This window comes from Muntiacus reevesi, chromosome 4 (assembly GCF_963930625.1).
Source record: "Muntiacus reevesi chromosome 4, mMunRee1.1, whole genome shotgun sequence".
Classification (NCBI taxonomy): Eukaryota; Metazoa; Chordata; class Mammalia; order Artiodactyla; family Cervidae; genus Muntiacus; species Muntiacus reevesi.
Window position 1 is genome coordinate 116,778,956 of NC_089252.1, and position 25,489 is coordinate 116,804,444.

Consider the following 25,489-nt stretch of genomic DNA (forward strand, 5'->3'; position numbering starts at 1 on the left):
TGCCTTTCGTACAAAAGTCTTTAATAAAAATAGCTCTGTGCAAAACTACTCCCAGATGGAAGCAGCAAATGCGCCCTCCTGCCGGCTGGGGGCGAGAAGGGTGGCAGGGTGGCCCGAGGGTGGCGGGGGCATCTTCCCAGCGCGCAGGAGGCATCACAGACATCTGCCCTCTCAGGGGCATCTGCGGCTGGCTGGCCCCACTACCGACGGGGTTGGGGGGGGGGGGGGGGCGCGGCCATTGACACTCGCAGGCCGCGGGAGCAGCCCGTGCTACACGCTCAGGACACGCGCGTGCGGGCTCTCAGGTCAGCCGCACGTGGCTGGGGCGACGCCAGGGGGTCCAACCAGCGGCCCTCGGGGGCGAGGTGTGCGTGAGCAGGGTGCCTAGCAGCCGAGGAGCCGCCGGGCCTCCTCGCTCTGGGCCTGCAGTGTCTCGCTGGCGTACTTCTGCAGCAGCTCCATCTTCTTTCTGCGCACCAGCGCCTCCTCGATCTGCGGGCGGCAGGGGCGGGCTGGGGCGGCGGCCGGCCCTGCGTCCACGGCCCCGGCCCCCTCCTCCCAAAGTCAGAGCTGCCCGCGGGGACGGGAAGAACCCAGAAAAGCACGCGGCGGGCCGGCGTCCTACCTCCTGCTGCGACGGCACCGGCACGTGCGCGATGAACTTCTGCTGCCCGTCCTCCCCGCCGTTGTCCAGGCCGCCCTCCTCGTCAGACTGCAAGAGACGGCAACCAGAGGCTGTGCGGAGGGGACCACGAGAGGCCCCCCCGGCAGCCATGTGACGGGGAGACAGGCCCGGGGCGCGCTCTCCTCAGCAGCGCCAAGTGCAAGAGCCAACAGCACCGTGGACCGTGCGGCCTCCCGCCCGAGGAGGAAGAGCGGCAGAGAGGCCGGCGACCTCAGCGAGAGCCGGGCCCGGAGGCCGAGGCTGCGAATGGGGAGCTGTGTGAAACCTTTATGTGTTTCTCGGGTTGTGAGTCACATGAACATATTATCTTTGTGACCCCGTGGACTGTAGCCCTCCAGGCTCCTCTGTCCGTGGGATTCTCCAGACCAGAATACTGGAATGGGTTGCCATTCCCTTCTCCATGGGATCTTCCTGACCCAGGGATCCAATCTTGCAGGCAGATTCTTTACCATCTGAGTCACCAGGGAAGCCCTGACTATGTTATCTATTTTTAAAACTAAACTCATAAAAACGGACCACATCCACAGAAGCATCACTCAGAAGCTGCCTGAGTCAGCAGCGCTCACTCACGACTAAGGAACGGCCCTGGGGGCCCGAGGGCAGAGGAGGTCCGTGCGGAGCTGGGTCTGCTGGCCGCCAGTCTCAGGGCCGAACTGTCCCGTCCAACCCCACCCCACCCATGGGTGGACGCAAACAAGAAAGGCCGCTGTGGCCCCGGGATCCACACAAGTGACGGCAGACACAGCCCTGCACACACGGGTCACAGCGGGCAGGATCCTCGTGGACGCCATGCCGTCAGCATCCAGGACGGAGCCTCCGGGGCCCCGGGGGAAGGACCTGCGGGACCTCTCATAGCAGCTGCCTTAAATCTATGATGATTCCAACACGAACGATTTTTTAAACCTTTTGGTGCTTTTCCATCACTCTTATGATGAAGGAAGACAGGGCCCCTGCTGGTCCCAGCTCACCTCCTGCAGTCTCTGCTCACGCCGAGGCCCCGCTCTGGGCTCCAGCCACCAGCCGGTCCTCCAGCCCCGACGCTCCCCTGGGGCCGTCCGCGCGTGCTGTCCCCTGCTGCCACCTCGACTTCTGAGCTCCGCTGAAGGGTCACCTCCCCAGGAAGTGTTCACGGCCCCACCCGCCCCGCGTCGCTAACCAGAGCTCCTGTCACACCTGCCGTTTTCCTACAGGTCTGCTGACCCGGCTGGCCCTGGGATCTTGAGCTACTGACTGAGCATGTGGCTGCGAGGCCCCTCGAGTGGGCCTCACTCACTCATTACTGGCCCCAAGTAAGCAACATCCCTTGAAAAAGCGAATGGGTCGTTTGCACCCAGAGAAAATCCTGGCAGGGCACGCTGCCATCCTGCTTCAAACGCCTGCCTGAGGGCATGCCCCGCAGCTCTGCCGGACCCCGTGCAACCGTGCCCAAGTCGCCAAGCTCCTCTGAGCCCGCGTCCTCGCCGCTGCGCGCGGGCACGCCACGCGGTGTCTCAGGGGCCCGACCCGTCGCCCCGACCCAGCTGACTGCCCCGCCTTGGCCCAGTTCACAAATCCACTTCGCCCTGGGCCGGCCCGACGGGGGAGCTGGGAGCAGGGGCTCTGCCTGCGGGGCCGCAGCTCCACCCCACTGGGGACTCCCAAGGGAGCCTCTGCTCCGGTTTCCCGTGGTAAGGTGGGTGTGGGGGGTTAGGACCCACAGACGCGCTACCGGCTCCGCCGCTGAAGCTCAGTGAGGTCAGGGGCTTCAAACGTGCCTACAAATCCAGGCCCAGCAGGTCCAGAGGGCCCAGCTCTGAGACACAGGTAAGCCACCCGACACGGAGCGCAGGTCCCCGAGTGCCCTCAGCGGTCCTCACTGGGACCCCGAGGGGACCTTCATCCCCTGTCCGGGGCAGACCGGACCTTGACCCCGACCCCAGCCTGGGCGTCCTCCGCCACCGCCCCCCATGGCGCAGCGGCGGCCCGTACCTCCTCCTCGGTCACAGCGTAGATGTTCACCTCCTCCTCCTCCTCCTCCTCCTCCTCCTTCTCTCCTCTGGCCAGGCGGGCCTCTCGCTCTGCTTTCCACTTCTCCACCAGTTCGGCTCTGTCTGCAGACGAGGGACAGCAGGCGTCAGTCACTCTGGCCTCCGAGAAAGCTACATGCCACGCGGGGCAAAGGTGACCAACGCCTGACCCCTGCAAAGGGCGACCCTGCTCCGGCCCCAGCAGGTGGGCATCAGATGGAAGGGCAGGGTCCCACGGGAGCTCCAGGGAGGCTGGCGGGGCACACGGCGGATCGTCCCCGGTTCAATACCCTGAGGTTCCTCAAAAACACAAAATCAGGACTAACACGTGATCCAGCAATTCCATTCCTGGGTTCACACACGAAATAATCAGAGGTACTAATTAGAAAAGATACAGCATCCCAACGTCCCGAGCAGCACCATTCACAATGCCAAGGCGTGGAAGCAACGGAAGGGTCCACCGACAGATGAAGACAGACGCACGAGGGAACCCTGCTCAACAAGGAATGACGCTGTGCGCCATTCGCAGCAACGAGGACGGGCCTAGAGATCACCGTACTAAGTGACGCAAGCCAGAGAAAGACAGACACTGAAAGCCATCACTTACTTGTGGAATCTAACGAATACAACAGGATACATTGTACAACACGGAATATAGAACATGTTCTTCCAATAACTTGCTAGTGGAATATACCTTTAAAAATTGTGAATCATCATACTGTGCAGCTGTATATAATGTTGTACATCAACTATACTTCAATTCTTTCCAAAGTCTAATAGAAAATAAATTCCTTAGAAAAAGAAAAAGAAAACCCCCTTTTTCGAAGGCGAGAACAGAAACCAGCCGCCAGCAGTCGCGCAGCGACGCCCGCAGACCTACATTTCTTCTCATACTCCTGCTCCAAGGGCACAATGACACCATCGTCCTCGTCGAGGTACCCGTAGTACTCAAAGTCGATCGCCTTCATGAGCTCGGCTCGTGTCTTTCGTGGAGGAGGAAGTGCTGGAAGAAAGAATTCATCAGCTTAGCCGGGTTCCGCTCACAGCCACACTCACGCCACCGCCCCACACAGCGCTGCGCAGGCTGCGTGTTCCTGACAACGCCAGGAGACAGGCACTCCGCCCCACTAGCAACGGGGCCACACACGACACCCCTTTTAAACCAGCGCTGATTTTTAGACTCAGTCGCTTAGAAGGAATCTATCGTAACTTAAAAACCAAAACCAAAAGCTAGCAAAGTTTTATGGAGATGAGCGACACGGCATTGTTTATACAACAGTGAAGACTTGGACCCCCCCCCCCCCCCCACCGCCCCGAGGACTATGAACTGCCCGGCAGGGGGAGGGTGTCCTGTGACCCCCCGACCATGGCTTCACGGGGTGTTTTCACAGGAAATACCATAATGACTAATGAAGACAAAAGAAACTACAAGCAAAAAAGATCCATGAGAAATTCCTGAAGAAAATACATTCAGACTAAGTACTACTGTTCAGATTATGTAGTAATTCTGGAAAATCAAAAGGGAAGTGAAAGTCCAGCTGACTGGTTGAAGAATAAAAGCTGATTAACTGAAGGAGAAGAAACCTGTAGTTATGAAAATTTCAATGATTAATACTAACTGAATTCAAGTGTCAATTTCGTTAGTAATCAGGGAAACAAAAAATAGAAGTAACATACTGTTTCAAGTAACAGCAACAATGTTATAGTTGTGAAGATGCGGAAGTAACTAAAAGTCTACACAGGAGGGGTGGTCACAGCCAGCACGGGTCACCCCTGAGACTCCCATCCTTCCCGACGCTCTCGGCTTTGCAAGAACGGGGAGAGACAGAGACGGCCCACACATGACGGGCGCAGGTACGGGGAAGGCCCCTCCCATCGGCCACGAGGTGCCAGCGACCCTGCCCAGCCCTGCCCCCCGAGGGCCGCGCCCAGGACGGGCTCGGAGCTCCGCGTGCACTCCAGCCGCAGGAGGGAGCTGGGATCCAACCAATGCCGCCGGGGCTCGCCCTGCGGCCCGTGCTTGAAGCGTCTTGGGGGTGCAGGATGGTGGTAAACTGCCGCTGAGAGAGGACAAGCTCTAAGCGGATAACGGACAGCCCGCCACCCCAAAGGAGACAGCCAGAGAAGCGCTCGCAGGCCGGAAGCCACAACGGCAGCAGGGGCAAGGGCGCTGGGGCCAGCCATTCCTGCGGACAAACGCGTCAGTCACAGGAGCCAGGAAACGGGCGTCTCTGCCTCAAGGCAGCCGGGCTGGAGTCACCCGTCACTCAGGCTGACGTGACTCAGCTGATGAGACAGGCAGGGAAGAGCAGGGGAGGCCTGGAAGGAGCACTCCAGACAGACGGTAACGGCGACGGGGCAGCCCTAGCAGAGCACCGAGGCGGCGGAAGAGGGGGCCGTGCTGCCATCTAAACTACACGCCTGAGGACTAACTCGGGCACTTTCTTCTTAAAAAAAAAAAACGGTGCCTGGAAAACATAAGAGTAAATCTAAAGTCAAAGTCAATGCAAAAACAAAAACACAAACACAGCACCACCTCACCTTAGGAGCCTTAAAAATCAGAAAGGGAATACACCCCAACATGTCAACAACCATCAACTGTAGGATGTGAAAATGTGGGTGTTTTTTCTGATTTTCTGTATTTTACATGTCTATAATAAAATTTTATTGCTTTCATAATAAATGACATGATATTTACATTCTGAGTTATTTTAAGCAATGTCAACGACGCATGCAAAACTAGTTTGCACACATAATGAACTTAAGAAGAAGCAGGGCTTGGGAGTTCCCTGCTGCTCCAGGGGTTAGGATTCCAGGCGATCACTGACAGGGCCCGGGGTCAATTCCTGGTAGGGGAACTGAGATCCCAAAAGCCTCCCAGGGAGGCCAAAAAAGAGAACAAGTGGGGTTTCACGAAGGCGGAATCGGAAGGGGTCAGCAGGGGAGGAATCCTGGTCTCGCCCTTCTCTGCTTTCCACACTTTTGCCTATGGAATGCTTGGACTGCTTTTCGAAAAGTCAAAATTAAGATGCAGGCAAACTCCAGACCGGTGGCATTCCGGAGGTGCCCAGAGCCAGGCGTCCGGCTCGGAACCGCGCGTCTCCACTGGTGCACAGCGGCGTGGGCCTGCAGTGTCGTCTGTCCTTCAGTTAAGAGTTTTTTCAGCCCAACAAGTAACTGAAACATGAACCTGAGCGATGGACCTCAGAGCTGCCCCGACAAACGCCAACTGGGAGACTCTGCGTTCACAGCATTTCTGTGTTCACCCGGAGACAAGCCTGTGCAGGGCCTGCAACCTGGCGCCCCGCAGCTCTGGGTTCCCGCTCCCGCCCAAGGCGTGCCCCGAGCTTGCCACTCCAACGCCCAGCGCGCGAGGTTCCCATTCACACCTGGGAGCGGTGACCCCGACAACACGGGGCTGCCGCGCAGCGGGGCGCCGCTTACAACCAGAACCACGATCTAGGCTGATGCCCTCGCAAACACCGGCTACTCACGCTCTTTCTCAAACAGCTCTCTGACGCCAGGCAGGTCTTTTGCTGCTCCGAAGTACTTGTAACCTCGATTTCCTGGGACTTCCTTCCCTTCGTGGTCCAGCATTTTAGGGCCAACTTTCTTAGGGGGAAGGAAGAAGAGAAAATGGATCTGATCCGTAAACCCACTATTTCCATGATTCCAAACATAGTTGAAGACAAGGATGCTAAAAGTAGCAAACATTAATGGACACAGAAATACACTTCAGTGCTTTCTTTAATCCTTTTAAAAATCAACCTAAATGGATGATTTAAGTAAACTATAGTATGTTCACGAGTGGAACATATTCTACAGCTGACAAATGACGGTTCGTATGACACACCTATACTGGCTTAAAAACTGCTTATAACACAATGTTAAGTGAAGAAAAAAAAAAGCTTTAAAAAGTTGCAAAATATCTACATGACAACTAGTAGAAGAGGACAGATGAAATATCCAGAAGATGGAATTCTCTCCATTAAGAGCGATGATGGTAACACCTGCAGACCACAGCACGCGAGTCTGGATGAGGCTCTGTGCTGCAGGGGAGAAACCGTGAAGCATGGGACACGGTGACACAGCCAGATGACCGAACCAAAGGTGAACGCCCCTAAGTGTGTTACTTTTACACCCAGGAAATAAACATCAATTTCTTTAACATTAGAAAACTCCAGGAGGAAATAGACAGAAACATCACTACTGACTTTGGGCGCCTTTGCAACCCTTCCAGGATGGGTAACAGGGGGCACTCACGCCGTCCGACAGGGAGCAAGAGCAGTGTCACAGAAATAATGAGGGTGCAGAGGCAATGTTCCCAGCACACATGCTCAAGGAATGTGAAGATAAATGCCTCGGCCTAGGCCAGGCACTGAGCCGAGAATTCTGGCTCTGTGTTAAGAGGGGGCAGACTAACAGACAGAAACACTGCCCATGCTTCTTGCATAACTACACGACAGGCCACTGGCCAGATGCAACTGGTTCAAAGACCTGGGCAAACGGGGCAGGTCTGGGTCATGAACTCCATCACATGGGTCACATCACCAACTTTTTAAAAATCAAAATAGAACAGAGGAGAAAATACCAAAGTGCAGCAACAATGCACTTTGATACAGCAGGTATCTTCTCAGCACACAGGGACTGCGTGTGTTTCACACAGCCGGTCACAGTCTAAAAGCCTGAAGGTTACCGTCCTAAAATACTGCCTTAAGGAATCCAGAGGAAAAGAAAGAACCCAGAGAGAGCACAGAGCAGCCTGTCTCCAGGCCCCCTCGAGCACAGAAGCCGCGGTGGAAGGGCTGTCCCAGTCCTCAGGAGGCTCAGAGACGCACGTGGGGCGCCAAGGTCGTCCCCACCAGGGGCCCGGGGAGACCGAGCGGCTGACTCTGGACGCCTGGCCGGTGCACACTCGGGGGCCGCGCGGGGGACCTTCTACCCCACTGGCCCTGAGCTTTCACGGTTCCCGTGCACACACCCCAGGCCGGTTCAAGGCTCCTTTCATTTCTCTAGGGCCTCGTCTACGGCAGGCCTGCGGGGGCTGCAGTGAGACAGACCCACGCTGCCTGCACAAAGCTCCCGAGCCGAGCCCGGGCGGCTGCTCACTTACCCCGTAGTCAGGGCCGCCCAGCTCCTTGATCCGGACCTCCCAGTGTCCTTTCTCTCGCAGCAGCTTGTTAATTTCATCATTCAGGTCGCGGATCCGGAATTCACCTAAGCCAGCTAAGAGAAGAGAAATGTCGTATCATTTCCTGAAGATACCGCTTCACGTCTTACCCCTAAGAGTGAGTGTCAACGCCGACAGAGGGGAGCAACGCAAAAACACTACTCCAGCTTACGAGAAAAACCATCCACACCGAAATCACGGGGGGGTGACGACTGTGAATAGAGTTCCAGCAGCACGAGAAAAACTCTGGAAAAAAACTTCCTCCTCATCAGCAGCCAGAGAAATACAAACTGAAGCTGTCCTGCGGCTCCATTTACACCAGCTCTAAGACATCACAGCTCAGCGGCGGGGCCCTCGGCGTCCAGTGTCAGCCAGGACGCAGGGAGGCAGCGTCAGCCCCAGGGCCAGCGGCCTGTGACGGCTCCATCCTTCCGGGAAAGCAGTCTGCCGGTCCCGGGGACACCTCTGCCAAGGAGCCCCCGGGGCGGATTTAAGGGGACAGCACAGGAGTCTGCTGCGGCGCTGTCACTGGCGACAGGGGCATCCCACCAGAGGCGGGAAGACGGTCAGGGACCCCTGACGTGCTCAAGGGAAGCGCCCTGGGCCCACTGGGAGGGAGAGCCCTCCTTCCCCACTGAATCGCCTGTTCCCGCGTCAGGTCGCTGGACCCCTCGCCTGTGCCCCTATGTCTGGACCCCTGCTCTGCTCCCCGGTCGGTCTGTCTGCCTCACCGCCATGTTATCCTGATGCCTTTCGCCTTACACTGAATCTTGAAATTAGGTATTATGGGTACTCCCATTTTGTTCTTCAAAGTTCTTTTGGCTACAATTTCACATGGAAAGGCAAAGTTGTAAATTTTACAGTTCATCAACATAAACCGAAACACCACACTGGGTTTCTGTGATAGATTTTAAAAAGAAAAGAACTGACCTCTTTCCGATCTCGAGTATTCCCCTTCACAAACACTAGGTCTCCATTTCACTGGTTCTTTACTATCTGGCATCACTGCTTCATAGTTTTCACGATACAGACCATGTGTGTATCTTACTAAGTTTATATCTAAGTATCTCTTGCCTTTTGATGCTTCTGTAAATAACACTTTTAAAAATGCTCTAGTTCCAAACTTTACTGCTAGTACACAAAAATCGGACTGACTTTCTTTGTATGGACTTTCTAGTCTGTCATCTGGCTAAACCCAGTTATTCACAGTGGAAATCCTTCTGTGGATTCCTTGGGAAATCTATACAGAAAACTAGGTCATCTCGGAACAGAGCATTTTTCTTCCCTTCCAGTCTTTGGGTCTTTATTTCCTTTCCTCGCTTTACAGTACTGGCCAGGAGTTCCAGTACAATGTTGAATGGAAGAGGTGAGACTGGATCTCTTCACCTTGTTCCCCATCTTGGGAGGACAGCATCCAATCTTGCAGCATTAAACATGATGTTTGCTATAGGCTTTTTGGTAGAACTGTTTCATCAGGGAAAGAAAAAAGTTCCTGTCTATTCCCAGTTAGCTATCTGAGTTTTTATGAATGCATGAGAAACTATGTCAAATACTTCTGCATCTACTGATATGATATGGTTTTTCTTCTTTAAAATGATGACACAGTGAATTAATTTTTGAATGCTGAATCAACCATGCAATCCTTTGTTGAGATTTTTATGGCCAAATTCAGTAAGGAATATTGGCCTGCAGCTTTTTTCTTTTCTTGTGCTGTCTTTTTCTGATTTCAGGATCAAGGGAACACACACTAAAATATACAAAAAGCAAACTGGGAAGTGTTCCTTCTTCGATCTTCTGGAATAAACTGTAGAGTTGGTATTCCTTAAACATCTGAACTGGCCAGTGGAGCCATCTGGGTCTGGAATCTTCTTTGCTGGGAAGTTTTTAACTATGAATTCAATTTCTCTAATAAATAAAGCCCCTCCAGATATCATGAAATGGCCGGGGCCGGGGGGCGGGTGCAGGGAGTAACGCCGCCAACGGTCAGGAACCACTCCTTTGTGAGTGTGTGTATTCTAGACAGCGGCCTGTTTCATCCAAGTTGCTGAGTGACAGCCCTAAGCTTGTGTCTAATATTCCCTGGTCCTTTCAATGGTGAGAATGTGTGACATTCCCAATCTCATTCCTGCTGTTACTAATCTGTGTCTTTTTCTCTTGATCAGTCTAACTGGACTAGCAGTTTACCGATGTTACTGAACCCACTTTTGATCTATTTTCTCTACTCATCTTCTGTTTCTTCCCTTCCTTCTGCTTAGTTTGGAATTAATCTGCTCGTCTTCCTTTTTGGTTTCTTAGGGGAGAAGCTTGGATCACTGACTTGAGACCTTTCTTTTTTTATTTTACTTTAATGCTATAAATTTTCGTCTAAGCACTGCTTTTTTCATACCCTGAATTCTGACATTACGTTTTCATTATCATTCAATTAAAAATATTTTCTAATTTCCTTGAGGTCTTCCTTTAGGTATATGAGTTGTTTAGAAGTATGTTTAATTTCTAAATAATTAGGACGTTTCCAGGTATCTTTCTGTTACCGATTTCTACATTAACTGTGTTTTAATCAGTGAATTATACTTTGCAAAATTTTAATTATTTTCTGTTTGCTAGCATTTATTTTACAATCCAAAACGCACTCTATTTTGGTGAACATTCCATTTGCTCTTAGAAAAGAAAGTGTATTCTTCCTTGTGAGGTGAGTGCTCTATAAATGGCGAGTAGGTCAAACCGATTGACAGTACTGCTCAGTTCTCTGTCCTTATTCATGTTTTACCTTTCGGTTCTATTGACCACTGAGAGGGGCTGACGTCCCCACGCCTAGCTGTGGATGTGAGAATCAAGCACTTTAAAGCGAGGGGCTAGCTTACCATTCTGAATCTGAGCCACTTTTTTTGAGATCTCGCCAATGATCTATAAAAAAAAAAGGTAATACATTTTTATGACTGAATAAGTCTTATAGCATAAGAAATATCTAGTTAAAAATTCTTAGAAACACGGTTTAAGGGTCATGCAGATAATGAAAATCAGAGACTCGCTATTTCTGCTAAGATCGAATTCGCCCAATCGCACCTGTCGTCTCCACTTCTCGGCTTTAGGCAGTTCAGTACATTCTGAGGCAAGGAAGGGTCTTCGCTCCTAAGGAAAAGCAAAATACACACGTTGCCGCCATCTTGTACAAAATTACAAGCTTCGTGCAACAGTCAGAATTGACTCAGGCCTGAAGCCTCAAATGTCTAACAGTCTACAGACACCTGCAGCTTCAGCTCCCGGCGGGCTTCGCCAAGCCTTAAGGCTCACTCTGCAATCTCTCCTCAGGAAATAACCGCACAGGCAGAAACGCTCACTGCATTGTACCTGGGACGGGAGCCAACACACAACGGAAACGTCCACTGCACCTGGCCATGAGCAATGTGGGGGTTAATCCGAGTCTAACTGCGTCAGCCCCCAGGATCCGTGGTTCCTCTGCAGCCACAGATTCAACCAACCACAACCGTGTAGCTCCACAGTAGTTATTGTTGAAAAGCATCTGTGTATGAGTGAATCCACGGAGTTCAAACTTGTGTTGTTCAGGGTCAAGTGTCACAGAGAAATGGAAAAGTACAGCTGGCTATACCCACTTCATGGCATTTTCTATGCTACCTTAAGCAGCGACAGCGATCAGTGTTGAGAACAAATGTGTGTGTCTGTGTGTACACAGGTGTATGTGTGGGTGCAGGTGCAGGTTGAGTGGATACTTTTAAAAAACAAAAAACAAAAATACTCAAAGAGCAGCATATATTAGCCCTAACCTGGCGGAGTCCCCATGAGTGGAGGTCATCCGCTGGTCTCAGGTTAGAGCTGCTTCCCAGAGCACACCCCACTTTCTAGTACTGAGCATGAGCCCGGGCTGGGATAACAGGGAGACCCAAGCATCACATCACCAAGGTAACAGATCATCACACGGCCCCCGCGACAGGGAGCTTCACCTGCGCTTCAGGTGAACAGACTCTTAGGATACAGGGAAGTGCCGGCAAGAAGAGGAGGGTCTGAAGTCTGGAGCCTGCCGGCGCTCGTCCTTCCTACTGGAAAACTCACGAGGAAGGTTTAAACCAACCTTTACTTTCCCCTCTTCCAGCTGAGCCTGGCGAAATCTTGCTAAGGCCGTCCTACCGGGAAGAGAGAAGACTGTCAGATCCCGCTTACAGGTCTCTCATCACCCAAGTTCCTGGATGAGTGAATCTGCTCATGACCACGTTGGCTGTCACTCCTCACTCATAGACACACACACACACACACACACACACACACACACACACACACACACACACTGCTGTCAAGAAACCAGAGACATCACGGGTTTCCATGTTCCCAAGAGCAGGGCTCATAAGGACTTGTGCTTGTGAACACCCCCGTACCCCCTCTACCCACACGGCAGGTAAGGACTGTGGGAAACTCAGCAACCTGCTGCAGCATTAAAGATACTGATATGATGGGCCGCCGCTCTCACAGCCCTGCCACCCCCCACCCCACCCACCACCCCCCCGCCGGCCGCAGGGTAAGTTCTGGGAGCAGTGAGAAAACACTTCGGGGGAGATAACTACATGGGCAGATATAAGCACGCTACTTCAACACAGGGAGAGGAAGAAACGGGTACCCAAAGACCAAACAGGAAGAGAGCTCCCAGGTGGCGACTGAGCAGCATAAAACCTACAGGCAAAAGGGACTTGATACTCACATGGCCTTTTCTGCGTTTCGGGCCTAAAAGGAAAAGAGAGGGGAAGAAAAACGTCCATGTTTAAAAGAGTTTTTTCTTTTACTTTTTAGAAAAAGGTTTTATTTAAAGAAAAGCTTCACCAGGACACAGTCAGAAGCATGGGCACAGCAATGACAACAAAAATCAAACGATGTCCAAATCCTGTGACTTGACTTAGCCGCTCTCCCTAAACTCTACTCCTCCCCATGACCACTCCCTTGGATTTGGCCACTCCTCCTTCAGAATCCACCTGTGTCATCATCATCCCAGGCAATTCTCCTGTCACCCGTTCTTCCCAGCTAGGCTGCTCCCCTTTGTCTGGGTCTATACCTACCAGGCACTTTCCACCCAGCATCACAACTGTCTGTTCTGTGCCAGTGGAACTTGAGGAAGGAAAGACTGGCTTTTACAAGTGAGTTTTACGGAAAGATTGTTGCACTGAGGGCAAGTCACTCATCCCTGAAACACAGCGTCAGGCTGGGAACACGTTTTCTGGGTTGCAGTGTAAGCAGAGTACTTGTTGAGTCCAGGATCTGAGCGTTACTCTCCACTCTCCCACTTAGCGTCCCTGAGAAATTCTCTCTCAGGCTTGGCTTCCCCATCTCTAGGCAAGGATCGCACCTTTTACCTCACATAGGCGTCAGGATGGTGCAATCAGATAAATATATGAAGAGGTCAGCGATGCAGTTTACAGGTGCTCAGCAAGAGTGAGCTCCACTTAAGTCTTTCTGACTTTTTCTTCCAACTGACACAGAAATAAGCTTGCTAAGTGCTCGGTAGATAGATGGACACGATATCTACTAAGGAAGGAAACAGAGGCTCTCCCAGGAGAAGCCATCTTCTTGAAGGCTGAGGTTGTGTCCTGCCTACTTCATTAAAGCCTATAGATTCTCAGTATATAATGTAATTCGTGAAACACCATGCTGGGTACTACGGATCTGGCCCCGGTCCTTCCTTTTGAGGGAAGTCAGAGGAACTTCGGTCCCCAGCACAGTGAGTCATGTGACAAGGGCAGGTAGCCGGGATTGCAACGCAGTGGACATCTGTTGCTGCTGTTTGGTCACCGGGTCGTGTGCGACTCTGCGATCCCATCGACTGCAGCACACCAGGCTTCCCTGTCCTTCACTATCTCGCAAAGTTTGCTCAAACTCATGCCCATTGAGTCTGCGATGCCATCCAACCATCTCATCCCCGGCCGCCCCTTCTCCTCCTGCCCTCCACCTTTCAGAGCTTCCCTGTGGCTCAGACAGTAAAGAATCTGCCTGCAATGCAGGAGACCTAGGTTCCTTCCCTGAGTCGGGGAGATGCCCGGGAGAAGGGAACAGCTGTCCACTGCGGTATTCTTGCCTAGAGAATCCCACGGCGGAGTACAGTCCGCAGGGACACAAGGGTAGGAGAGGGCTGAGAGGCCAACACTTCCAAGGGACGTGACTTCGGGCAAACGCAGGGAGAGAGTGGAGGCCAGGGGAGCCTGGAGCGCTGCGGTCCACGGGTGTGCAAAGAGTCGGACACGACGAAATCCAGGGTTATGGAAAGCCACAAAAAGGAGTGTGTGTGATGGCCACAGTTTGCCGGAAACATCCAAAGCTTCTCCTCTGCCAGGGAGTGGAGGGAGGAGACCCCTACGCTTGTCAGAGTTCGCAAACGAGAGCCTGCGGGCTGAGGCGGCCAGTGTGAAGGAGTAATGGGGGGCGAGCGGCATATCTCCGAGGGCTGGAGAGCGGAGAAGGCTGCTTTCTGCACCCTGGTTTCTCATCAATCGACGGACTTCCACGACGCCTTCGATAACTTGCTACGGCGCCTCGCGCCTCCCACCGGCGCTTCGCTTGGTGAGAACGTCACGGTCACCAACGGCCCCGCGCATCCTCCCGTCCCTGGGCCCTGCCCTCGGGGGCTGCCCTCGCCTCCTCCGGCCTCACGCGGCGGGAAAGCCCTGTGTCCCGAACGCGAGGGCCGCAGCCCCCGGGCTCCCCGGCCCCGGCCCGCCGCTCTCCTCCCCCGCTCCCCGCCCCGCTCACCATGCTGAGAGGGAGCGCGCCGCCCTCAGGCCGCGCAGCACCAGCCCACGGACTTCTGCCGCCCCGGGAGCGGCCAATCCAGACGGGAACTGAACGTTTTAGCCTTCCGGAACCACCGGCTTCCCAGTCGGAAGGATAACTACGGGAGCCGGAAGTGAGGAACCGGAAGCGAAACTCAGAATTGACCTGGGGACGGGAAGGAAGTGCAGGCGCGCTCCCGTTGGCAGCCTTCCCTGGGCGTCAGGACGTCGCACAGACGTGTGCGCACGAAAATTAGGGGCGTGGCAGAACTGCGCTTGCGCAATGGAACGGAAGCGTCTTCGACTAGGACCGGGGTGGTGGGGTGGTGCTGGTGCTGGTATTGCTCTCGCGATAACAACGGCGTGGTTTCCCGTGATAACTCGCGGTGAGTCTGCTTGGTCCGTGGCTGCTCCTGGAGGTTCGCGTCCCTGCTACCCGTCAGGTCCTGGGAGCGGAGACACGCCGTTGGAAATTTCTCGTCCTCAGCCCTCTGAGTGGACGGGGGGCCCTCCCGCGGCCCGCGTGCTCGTCAGGAGCGGGAGGTTGCCTCGCCTCGCCAGCTCCCCCTCCCCTCTCAGTCGTTTATTTCGGGTCTGTGCTTCTCAGAGTTTCGCCTGGAATCGCGGGGTCTGTCCGAGCTTGACCCAGGCTTGAGGTCACCCTTTAAAAGTAAACGTAAGGCCCGGGGGAGAAAAGGACCGTTACTGCTGGAGCTCAGTCGGTGGGTACTGGGCACGCCGCGGGCATCCGAAGGGCCTCAGCCCAGGACCAGGGAGTCAGGGAAGAGACCGCCGCTAGGGATGGAGCTGGTGACTCCTCCCGCAGGGCCCCGGTGACCGCTTCGGCCAGTTCCAGCACCTCCCCTTCGGCCAGCATGGTGCTTTGCGGAAGCGACTTCCTGCGACACGGGGCCTAATCTTTGCTGGGTGCTCCGGCTGCAGCCGGGAAGCACAGGCCGTCGGGGGACGCAGCCAACGTTTGTGGTTCAGACAGGACCTCCGAGTGCTTGGGACAGACACGAGGGGCTCGTGCCTGAGCCGTGACAAGTTTTCCCTTAAGAAGTTCAGGCTGTCCTGCCACAGTCCATCGTCCGCCTCCCTGACAGCTAGGCGTGGGCTTGCCAGGAAACCCTGGCCCATGAGAGTGGAGTGGAAGGAATGTGTGCCACTTAGGTGGCGCCCTGAGAAGTGTGGATGTGCCTTGCCCTTGCCCCTTGGCTGCTTTAGTACTGTGAGCCATAGGGGGCGCTCTCCCAGGCTGATGCCCGCTTTCAACCATCTCAGCAGAAGCCAGGAATACAGATGGGTCATCCAGGAGAGATGTGCAGAGGAACCTCTTGTCAGATGGAGTGAATTCCCATGACACACACAGGAGACCCCCAAGGTTGAACATTTCACACCAGTAGAACCACTGCCAGCTTGGACGGCATGGGACAGAGGGTACAAAAGAGGGCTGTTAACCCGCAAAAATTCTAGGGGCAGGACATGGGCTGATCAACGTGTAGCCATGCACAGGTGCCGCCCTTCATGGAGAGCAGCTGATGGCTCCTGGGGAGGCAGCTCAAGCCCAGAGGATGTGGGCTTGAGGCTTGAGGTTTCAGGCCCTGAAACCTAACACACTTGCCCTGTGACTGGTTGAAACCAGTGAGGCCTCTTCCTTCCAGTCTCCCATCCTGACGGGTAGTGGGAGACGTACAGTCTCCCACTCATCTTGGGGAGCAAGTCACAAAGCTCCTGATAGGAGTGATGGCCCAGGCTGGATCATACCGAGATCTCACCCATACCTGATTTAGGACAGACTGGGGCCTCTGTAGCCGGCCAAACTTAGAGCAGACTTGTATCTTTGATGGGATGACGCTTTTAGTGGTGTTAGGATGAGATGGTGACAGGGTCCATCCGAGGCAGAAGCATACCCTCCCTTCATGTAAATGTCCTGGTCCCCCAAGACCTGAAGTTAATACAGACTCCTTGTGATCTGAATGGATCCTGGAGCATTGTGTTCTTCGTGGAAAATAAAGATATGCCAGTATGAGAGTAAAATAACACAACCCTCCTGAAAGAGGACTGCATCTCACAGGTCGTGTCGCAGCTTTTAATCAACTTTGGGCTTCTTTGTTCCAAATTACAGTTAACTAGCTGAATATACCAGAAACTCCCATGCTCGTGAGGGGATGGTATTCTGTTGGGTCTAATAGAATTAACACCCAAGGAAAGAGTAAAAATGAGTTACGGTAGAATCCTTAGGGGGCTTCCCTGGTAGCTCAGCTGGTAAAGAATCCGCCTGCAATGTGGGAGACCTGGGCTGGGAAGGTCCCCTGGAGAAGGGAAAGCCCACCTGCGTAAGTATTCTGGCCTGGAGAATTCCAGGGGTCATTCGACCCTTTACCAACGACGTCTTGTCACCCAATCACTACAGTCCGCGGGTTGCAAAAAGTCCGACACAACTGAGCAACTTTGGCGCATGCAGAATCCTTGGGAAGGGGTATGATTGGAGCATCCCAAAATTGTAAGAAAAATTTCAGTCACTAGTAAGACTTTAATCCATCACACTTGTCGTGTTCCTGCTGTCCCCAGAGGGACAGGGCCCTCAACCTGTTTCCCGCAGCACCAGCTCCTTCATCTGCCAGCTGACCAGCTTCACCCGCATGACCCGCTGCCTCCCGGAGACTGGAGGTAGTGGCCAGACACTTAAGCATTTGACAACTGGCTCATCCCGCCCCATTTCAGGCTTGCCCAACACAGAGGTGTTCCTCTCAGCAGGATGCAGTGTGGCGGCACTGCTGGAAGTTTGAAAACAAACAATAGGTACCATTGATTATTCGACCCTTTACCAACGATGTCTGGTCACCCAATCACTATACAGTGATGCTGCAAGATAGCTTTTCTTCACTTTACAGACCAAGCTCAGAGCTACTGGCTGAGCCCGAGCGGACCTCGAGTGTGGTCTGCTGCCTGCATGGTACTACACAGCTTCAGACACAGCAAGGCTCTGCTGCTAAAACCAGGAAGAGTTTTGGAGATCTGGGTACAGAGGTACTGAGATGGCCCTTGGGGGAGGTGAGAACTGACTTAGCCAGGTTTTAGAAGTCACACACACAACTCTCACCATCAGTGACCGCCAGCTCTGACCTCTGCTGTATCTGTCCAGGTTCCTGTTGTCGAATATTTCACCCAGAGTATTAGTGAATAAGCAAATGGCCTCAGCTTGGACAAGTGTCACCTCCATCTGCGTTTAAACAGACCACATCATTTGCACAGAGTTTCACTTACCCAAACTGAAAATAACAAGGAGGCACTGAAAGAAAGGCCCATCCCAGGCTCTCCTGGTGGCTCAGCCATAGAGTCCTTCTCCCAGTCGAGTTTGATTCCTGAGCTGGGAAGATCCCTCACACCTCGGAGCAACGAAGCCCGTGCGCCTCAACTACTGTGCCTGTGCTCAAGCGCCAGGGAGCCCAAACTGCTGAGGTTCACACACCCTAGAGCCGTTGCTTCCAAACAGAAGCCCCTGCAATGAGCAGCCCACACCCCACAGCTATGGAGGAGCCTCCGCTTCACATAACGAAGGCCCAGCACAGCACCCCTGAAAAGAAATGCCCATCCCTCTAATAAATCAGCTGGAAGTCTTCTCTAGACCATGACACACTCATCCGGCTATAATCAACCCTTGGTTGGAAGGCTCCCTAAAGCTCTAGTGATCAAATAAGGCTGCCTCAGACTTGGGAGTGCTGAAAAAACCGGGCCTAATGCACACACCTGTGGCCTGACCAGGAAATACAGACGTAGTTCCCATCTCCCGACTGACAAGCCTCAGGTGGTAGACTCTGCCTGCAATGCAGGAGACCTGGGTTCATCTTGCTGCAGCAACTATTGTGACAGGCCACGAGAGGGCAAGCAAACCGCAGCTGCTTCACAACCTGAAGGAAGCGGAGGTCGCGGCTGGGAAGGAAGGGCCGCGAGGGAGGGTGGTGACAAGTGCAGGTGGCCCTGCTTGTGAAGGAAGCCGGTCTCGGTGAACTGGGGAAGGCCCACCGAGGCGGCACTGAAGTTAATACCTCTGCCAGCAAACGCTCTCTGCCCAACAGCGGTCACACAGCAGTGTCCTCGGGTGGAGACCAGAGCGGTCAGGTTCCAGGCCAGGGTTCGTGGTTCATACTGCAAAGTACCCTCCATGGAAAACGAGATGAGGAACACAAAAGCACCCCAACCAGCTGAAGTGCATGCGTTTCACTCACTGCAGCTGCCTCAGTCACTCAGGCCCGTCTAGGAAGGTGTGTTTTCACGAGCACAAGAGCAGAAACCCGAGTGTGAAAACAGCACGTTTGTGACGTTGGAAACCCCACTCTGACCCTCATTACCATCACGTACATCAGCCTGCTCAGGAGCCGGCCCGACACCACAGCTTGCTAGCAAACCTTTACCGAGATTACCAGTACTCAAGTTCATTGCCAAGGTTCGCAGCAGAGGTGGAAATGAACAGATGGGAAGCTGTTACGTTCAATGTAATCTTTCAATTCTAAGGCAAGGAACAAGGATAATTGAATGCACATGAACCTTTGTAATTCAGAGCACAAGCTCTGGACTGAGTTCTCAAATGATAACCACACCACTGGGGCCGTGACCCTGCCTCCTTACCCCAGGAGTTTTCAATCCGGCGGGGCCCTAGTCACGGAGCAGCTCCCAAACTAGTGCTCAGTACCCACCCTGAAAGAGTCATGCTAAACGCGAGCCTCTTTAACAGAGACGTTCTTTGACACCTACTCTACAAAACTGGAGAAGGAAATGGCAACCCACCCCAGTGTTCTTGCCTGGAGAGTCCCAGGGACAGGGGAGCCTGGTGGGCTGCCGTCTGTGGGGTCGCACAGAGTTGGACTGAAGTGAATTAGCAGCAGCAGAAAACTGTTGTTAAATGTTTTAAACAGCTGCAGCAGTTACATGAGCCCAATGAACAATGTGCTCAAAATCTTTTGGATAACTAGAATTTCTATCAGGTTTTAAAAATGAGTTAAGGTTAACAAGGACTGTCACAACCAGTACTAATATGTAATTAAGGGAAACGGATCCCAAAACAGGGAACAGAGAACAGATGGTACAAGTATATGCTACTGTCTTCTCTGACAGCCCCAAATTCTCAAGATCTTGCCTCTGACACTTGAGTAGACAACAATGTCTCATTACAAGTCAGGTACCTCACCTAGTGACTGTGGAACTGCCTTAAGTCAAGGACAGCCTGTTCCATGAATAATTTAACATATAAAATAGTCAAAATAACTCAAGCACAACAGCTACCAACATCCCAGACAAAATCCTTCAAGGCACTGTTTTCCCTACAACTGCAACAGAAATCTATTTCTATCTAGAAAAATCAACTCTTCCTTAGTGGATGATTCTCATTATTTACCAGAATCCTCAAAACCCTGAAGGGAAAAAAAAAAAAGAAAAGAAAACCCTGAAGGGCACTGTATCACTTAGTACCACTTGGTTTTGTTGAACCAGGGAGGACAGTCTTCACTTCTCCCAACTGTACACAAAGAACAGGAAATGCTAAACTCATCAGGTGACTGAAGGACGGATTACTGACTTTCCAAGGGAAGCGCTTGCCATCTCAATGCAAAAGAGGTCAAGCTCTGTGTCAGCAATAAGACTGAGGCAGTGCACCGCCGCTGTTGCCTGCTTGTGCCAGAAAACTAAAACCATCATGATCTCTAACAGGCTTAACATCTGAGACACAACACTTGCTTCACAAAAATATCAAAGGGACTTTGCTGGCTGTCCCAGGATAAGGACTCCAAGCTTCCAGACAGGAGACACAGGGAAGGAAGATCCCATATGTGGTGCCACTCAGCCAAAAGAAACAATGAAACTCAACCACAGAAGCAAAAGGAAACCGCAAGCTTGTCCTCGCAAGGAAATGAGCTGGCGCTGGGAGTTCACTTTCCTGCTGCTCTGGTGACTGCAGCGCCAGTGACCCCCATCACACGCCGACCAGATTATACACAGCGTACACACACGGCGCATTCAAGAAGAGACCAGCAGGCAGTGGGAAGCGGCAGGGAGCCACCTTCACGGGGCGGGGGACAGGACCCTTTAGAGGGTGTAGGAGAGGCAGGGCACCTGGTTCCAGGAAGCTGCACATTCTTCCAGCAGCTCATCTATAGTGAGTTCATTAAACGACTCTTAAGGTCCATGTCAGCTCTAGATCAGACCCTAAGAGAAAACTCAAGGAATCCAACATTTCAGATCCCTGTGAAGTCCAGGAAAATCTGAAATGCTACAAGTGTAAGGTGGGACTTCCCGGGGGTCCAGCGCGTAAGCCTTCGCCTTCCAGTGCAGGGGGCACGGGTTTATCCCCAGTCCAGGAGCCAAGATCCCACACGCCTTGCAGCCAAAAAATCATAAAACATCAATACAGTAACAAATTCAATGAAGACTTTAAAGACAGTCCACATCAAAAAAAAACCTTTAACTAAAACCATCCATGGTGTTAGAACTGTTCAGAATCCATGTGGAACTGAAGGCCATCGTTATAATGGATGAGAAGAATCAAACTGTCCGTATCCTCGCAGGGCTGACAAAGCGTCTGAACGCTGTGCTCCCTCTAACAGCTGTGTTTCCTTACTGAAGACGAGACCGAGTTAGTAGAAAAAGAAAACTCCAAACTGTCAGCTTCCGGTCCTCCGCTCCCCTCTTTAATATGGCATTTTGCACTATATACATTAATGAAAAGTTGAAACAAACAAAAAGAACTTTAGTCAAACTCCCCTTCGTCCTCCAGCTTTATTGGATAGTTTAAAATTACATTTCTATTTTCTAGGACTTCAGTTGCTTTTTCCATCTGACTTTTAAAAACTGATTACAGCAAATGAAACACAGTTGTCTAAGTGATATAGTATACAAAAATAACATCTTGATTTCTGTGAAAATGCATTTCTCTGCAATTCCTGAATAGCTCCAAATTATGCTAACTCTGAGCATAGATGTTTTACTCTGGGTTTTAGATTTACTCTTTGAAAACGTGTGTTCTACACCATTGCCATCACCATATTTACCCAGCATCGACGCTGCGGTGAGGTTGTTCCTGCTCAGGCTTTTATCCCGAGTGTTCCCGCACAACCATTAACACGCATGTTTGTCTTTTTATTTTGTTTACTCCCACTCAACTGTATGTTCTATGTAGGGCCTGATACAGATGTTACTTGATGTTATTTAATAGCTACTGAGGTCAGACAATCCAAGGCAGTCATTATGCTAAAATTAAAGTTATTTATGGAAGCTCACAGACACTTCCAGGATTGGTTTTACCTCCTACATGGGAACATATTTGAGAAACCCAAAACGGGCTTCCTGGTCTGACTCAACTCTTCCCATTCATTAATCCCTATTCACCAGTGGCGCGGAAAGGGGGTTCTTTAACAAAGCATTATACATTAACACCTCTACCAAACTAAACATAAACTTTTTTTTGTAGTTAAATGCAGAAAGTCGATTTTTTTTCCACCCCTTTCCTCCTTTTACACGGCAAGTAAAGCTCACTGGCCTGGGAGTAGCCTCTATCTGCCAACCTTTGGCCAGTGAAGAGGATTCAGAGAAAATAATACAACCATCAATCAGAAAAGGAGGGGCGACAAAGGAAAGGAATTAAGCCGTGGCCTCGATCGTGCATTCCCGCGCCAGGTGCCCCGACTCGCCACAGCGGTAACAGTTGACTTCACTTGTCTTGCTGCAGTTGATGGCTACGTGACCAGTCTCGCCACACCTGAGAGGAAATTAAAACAGCTTTCACAACAGCGCTCACAAAACATCAGTGTACTGAAGGATTAGTCACTGCAACACAAAAGGCAATGATGAGTGAAGTGTACATCTGTGTTTTCAGACAGTAAGTCTTATTAACCCTAAACTGAGACCAAGGAGGAGGAGCCTGACAGCAAAGCTACTCAACTGAGCGGTCCACAGCGTGAAATCAGACTGTGCCATAGGAGATCATCCATCACCACCCCCAAAGCACTGGCCAAATTAACCCCTAAGATTTCACAAGTATGTACAAACCGACACTTATGAACTTTTACGCTTGAACATGTACCTATGATGTCACATTCACAAGCAGAGACTTCTAATTTCATGACAAAACATTTGTGTATGAACTACACACACACACAAAACACACACTTTGTCGTTTTCTACAGAGTCTCTGAAGGTGCCAAATTATTACACCCTAACGTTCTTTCCTGCACGCGGGCCCCTCCCCTGCCGGCCGGCCGGCCGGCCGGGCGCCCGCAGCCCCCGCAGCTCACCGGTAGCACTTCACTTTGGTGCAGTCTTTCTGAATGTGCCCGAACTCGCCACAGGAGTAGCACTTCTGCTCGTCCGCGTGGTCGCAGTCGCGGGCCAGGTGGCCGGGCTTGCCGCAGTTGTAGCAGCACTGCTCCCGCTCCCGCTTGGGCTCCTTGCAGTCCTTGGCGATGTGGCCGCCTCGGCCGCAGTTATAGCAGGCTTCAGCAGTAGGCAAAGGGCAGAGCCAGACTGTAACACCGCACCCGGGGCCGCCTCCCGCACACGCCCCTCGCGTCCCTAACCCTAACCCGGGAGGCGGGACAGGAAGGGTCAACACTCACCATCCTCCTGAAGGTCGCAGTCCTTGGCCAGGTGCCCAGACTCACCGCAGCGGTAACAGATGTCTGGGAGAGACGAGGAGACAAACTGGAAACCTGTTTTGAACAGAAACAAAACATGCGTGGCTAATTAGACCAGTCTTGACACTCATGAATACTGAAGTACTTAAGAATTTTTTATTCGACAAAAATACCTCTATCCGAGGTAAAACCACCTCTGCCGCGGCTTCTCATCCCACGACCGCGGCCCCCGCCAGCGGGGCACTCCCGGGCCCAGTGGCCAGACCGTCCACACTTGAAGCACTCATTGCTGCTCATGGCTGCAGTCAGATCTTCAAAACATTAAAACGACAGCATGAAACCACTCAGCACTACTTACAGCTCTTATTCCCTACTAGTGTATTTCTGGATAATTATTCTTGAGGAACAAAAGCCAACCAATGTATTGCTTAGAAAAACAGTCAGATGACCATATACTTAGGCATTATGATTATGAAATATATTAAAAAATGAAACAGAAACAGTCTGCTATGCATACGTGTTAACCCAGTCACTAAGGGGACTTACAGGGTTAGTGCACATGAATATACACCATTAGGAATAAAACTTGATTGTGCGCAACCGGAGGTCACATACTGGCTACAGACCCGCAAGGAGCCCGTCATGTGTAGCACCGACAGAGCAGAGGGGGACCCCCTCCCCCCCCAGGAGAGCACCTAGCGGGCACCTGATGACGCTGCAGCCCTGCCGCCGCCGCCTGAGCGCTCAGGAGCACACGAGCTACACCAGGGGCAGCAGATCCTGACTCGAGAGGTGCGGTTTGTTAAAAACAGTAGGAAAATGACAGAGAAACTCCGAAGGACAGTCCCGGTAGCACTGGGGCCATTTCCCCTCTTCTATTCTCCTGCTTCCAAATTTTCTTCGTTAATTTTACATCTAAAACAAGGTTACTTGGAATTCCACAGTAGACTGCTTTATTGGGTATTGTTTCAAAATAAAAGCGAAACTCCACTAAAGCAAATGCATTTTATACTTATTACATAACAATCTAAAAATAAGTAGGGGCTATTCCTAGAAAAGAATGGAATAGAACAGAACGGAATGTTGCAGGACAAACTCCCATTAAACTGGCCTTTAAAAAACTAGCTAAAAGCAATGTGACCTTTACATTTCCACACTTCCCTGTATCTAAACATGTTTTGTCCTTAATTCCAGTGTCAAAGAATGGCGCACAAAGTTTTTAAACTTGATGGAGCAAAACCTAGTGACTAAAATTATGCTAAAGTTTAGTTTCAAAAGTTTCCACAGTCATATATCCGAAGAACCCATAGCTGTCCCATGCGTCTGAAATCAGAGCCGGGATAAACCTTCAGAGGACACTTTCTACCAACTCGCACGCTCGCCCTGTACACTGATCAGCAACAGCGGCACTCATACTCCGCAGCGTCACAGTGCACATTTCCAGAGAAGAGACCAGACTGTGAAGAGTAAGAAGGCATTTGGCAAAATTACATCTGCTTTCCTGTACAGGTGCTGGCATTTTAAGTCAAGTGGAGGGCAGGTTTCCAGAGAAAATACTCGAGATCAAAAGTGAACAGCACGTAAAACCATCACAGGAAAACGCAGCTTCTGGCACTTCCTCCTCCCCTCAATCCCGCTTCCATTCTGCGTCTTCTCTGGTTTACTGAGCGCCAATCTGAGCACAGACGGGTGTACCCAGGCAGCCCAGTGGTAAAAAAATCTGCCTGCCAATGCAGGACATGCAAGAGACACAGGTTCACTCCCTGGGTTGGGAAGATGCCCTGGAGTAGGAAATAGCAACCCTCTCTAGCATTCTTGCCTCAAAGTCCCATGGACAGAGGAGCCTGGGGGGCTACAGTCCACAATCAGTAGGTCAGACACTACTGAGCACGCATGCAAATCTGAGCACTTTAACTCTTGGTCCCAAGGAGTTCTTTCCTTTCACAAGGCAAACCAGGCAATTTGACAGGCTCTAAGCATTTTATAATTTTTTATTTCAATGAGATATTTATCTTCTAGAAAAATGACAACCCAACATTCAACATGCATTTTCCAAGCTAAAGTACATGATAGTTCTGGGCAATCTCACTTTTACGCCGCTGCTTTAAAAAGACCTCTTGCTTACTTCATAATGGTAAAGTACAAGGGAAATACATTATAATGAATCATCAGATGTTTATCAGTGGAAGAAAGTTAACAGTGAAACCTTTAGGTTTACTTTCAGCCTACAAAAAATA

General features: G+C 51.8%; 2 protein-coding genes across 4 annotated transcripts in view; both read right to left on the reverse strand.

The window, feature by feature from the left end:
* On the reverse strand, window positions 1-14,832 carry ISY1 (ISY1 splicing factor homolog). Its single transcript, XM_065934014.1, has 11 exons — window positions 14,606-14,832; window positions 12,570-12,592; window positions 11,949-12,000; window positions 10,925-10,990; window positions 10,723-10,765; window positions 7,805-7,917; window positions 6,186-6,303; window positions 3,572-3,694; window positions 2,654-2,775; window positions 626-712; window positions 1-492 (listed from the first exon to the last, which is right to left on the reverse strand). The coding sequence occupies exons 1-11, from the start codon at window positions 14,606-14,608 to the stop codon at window positions 385-387; spliced, it is 858 nt and encodes a 285-aa protein (XP_065790086.1). The 5' UTR covers window positions 14,609-14,832; the 3' UTR covers window positions 1-384.
* A 6,537-nt stretch (window positions 14,833-21,369) lies between these two features.
* The window catches only part of CNBP (CCHC-type zinc finger nucleic acid binding protein), a 60,767-nt gene continuing 56,647 nt past the window's right edge, over window positions 21,370-25,489 (reverse strand). For 2 of the 3 annotated variants that reach the window (XM_065934021.1, XM_065934020.1), the window contains exons 2-5: window positions 23,447-23,563; window positions 23,235-23,327; window positions 22,914-23,112; window positions 21,370-22,378 (exon numbers count right to left, since the gene is read on the reverse strand). In XM_065934021.1, coding sequence (XP_065790093.1) covers window positions 22,261-22,378; window positions 22,914-23,112; window positions 23,235-23,327; window positions 23,447-23,549 — 513 coding nt within the window. In that variant the 5' untranslated portion in view covers window positions 23,550-23,563 and the 3' untranslated portion in view covers window positions 21,370-22,260. Of the gene's footprint in view, window positions 22,379-22,913; window positions 23,113-23,234; window positions 23,328-23,425; window positions 23,564-25,489 lie in introns of all 3 variants that reach the window. The other variant, XM_065934019.1, reaches the window with a different exon arrangement.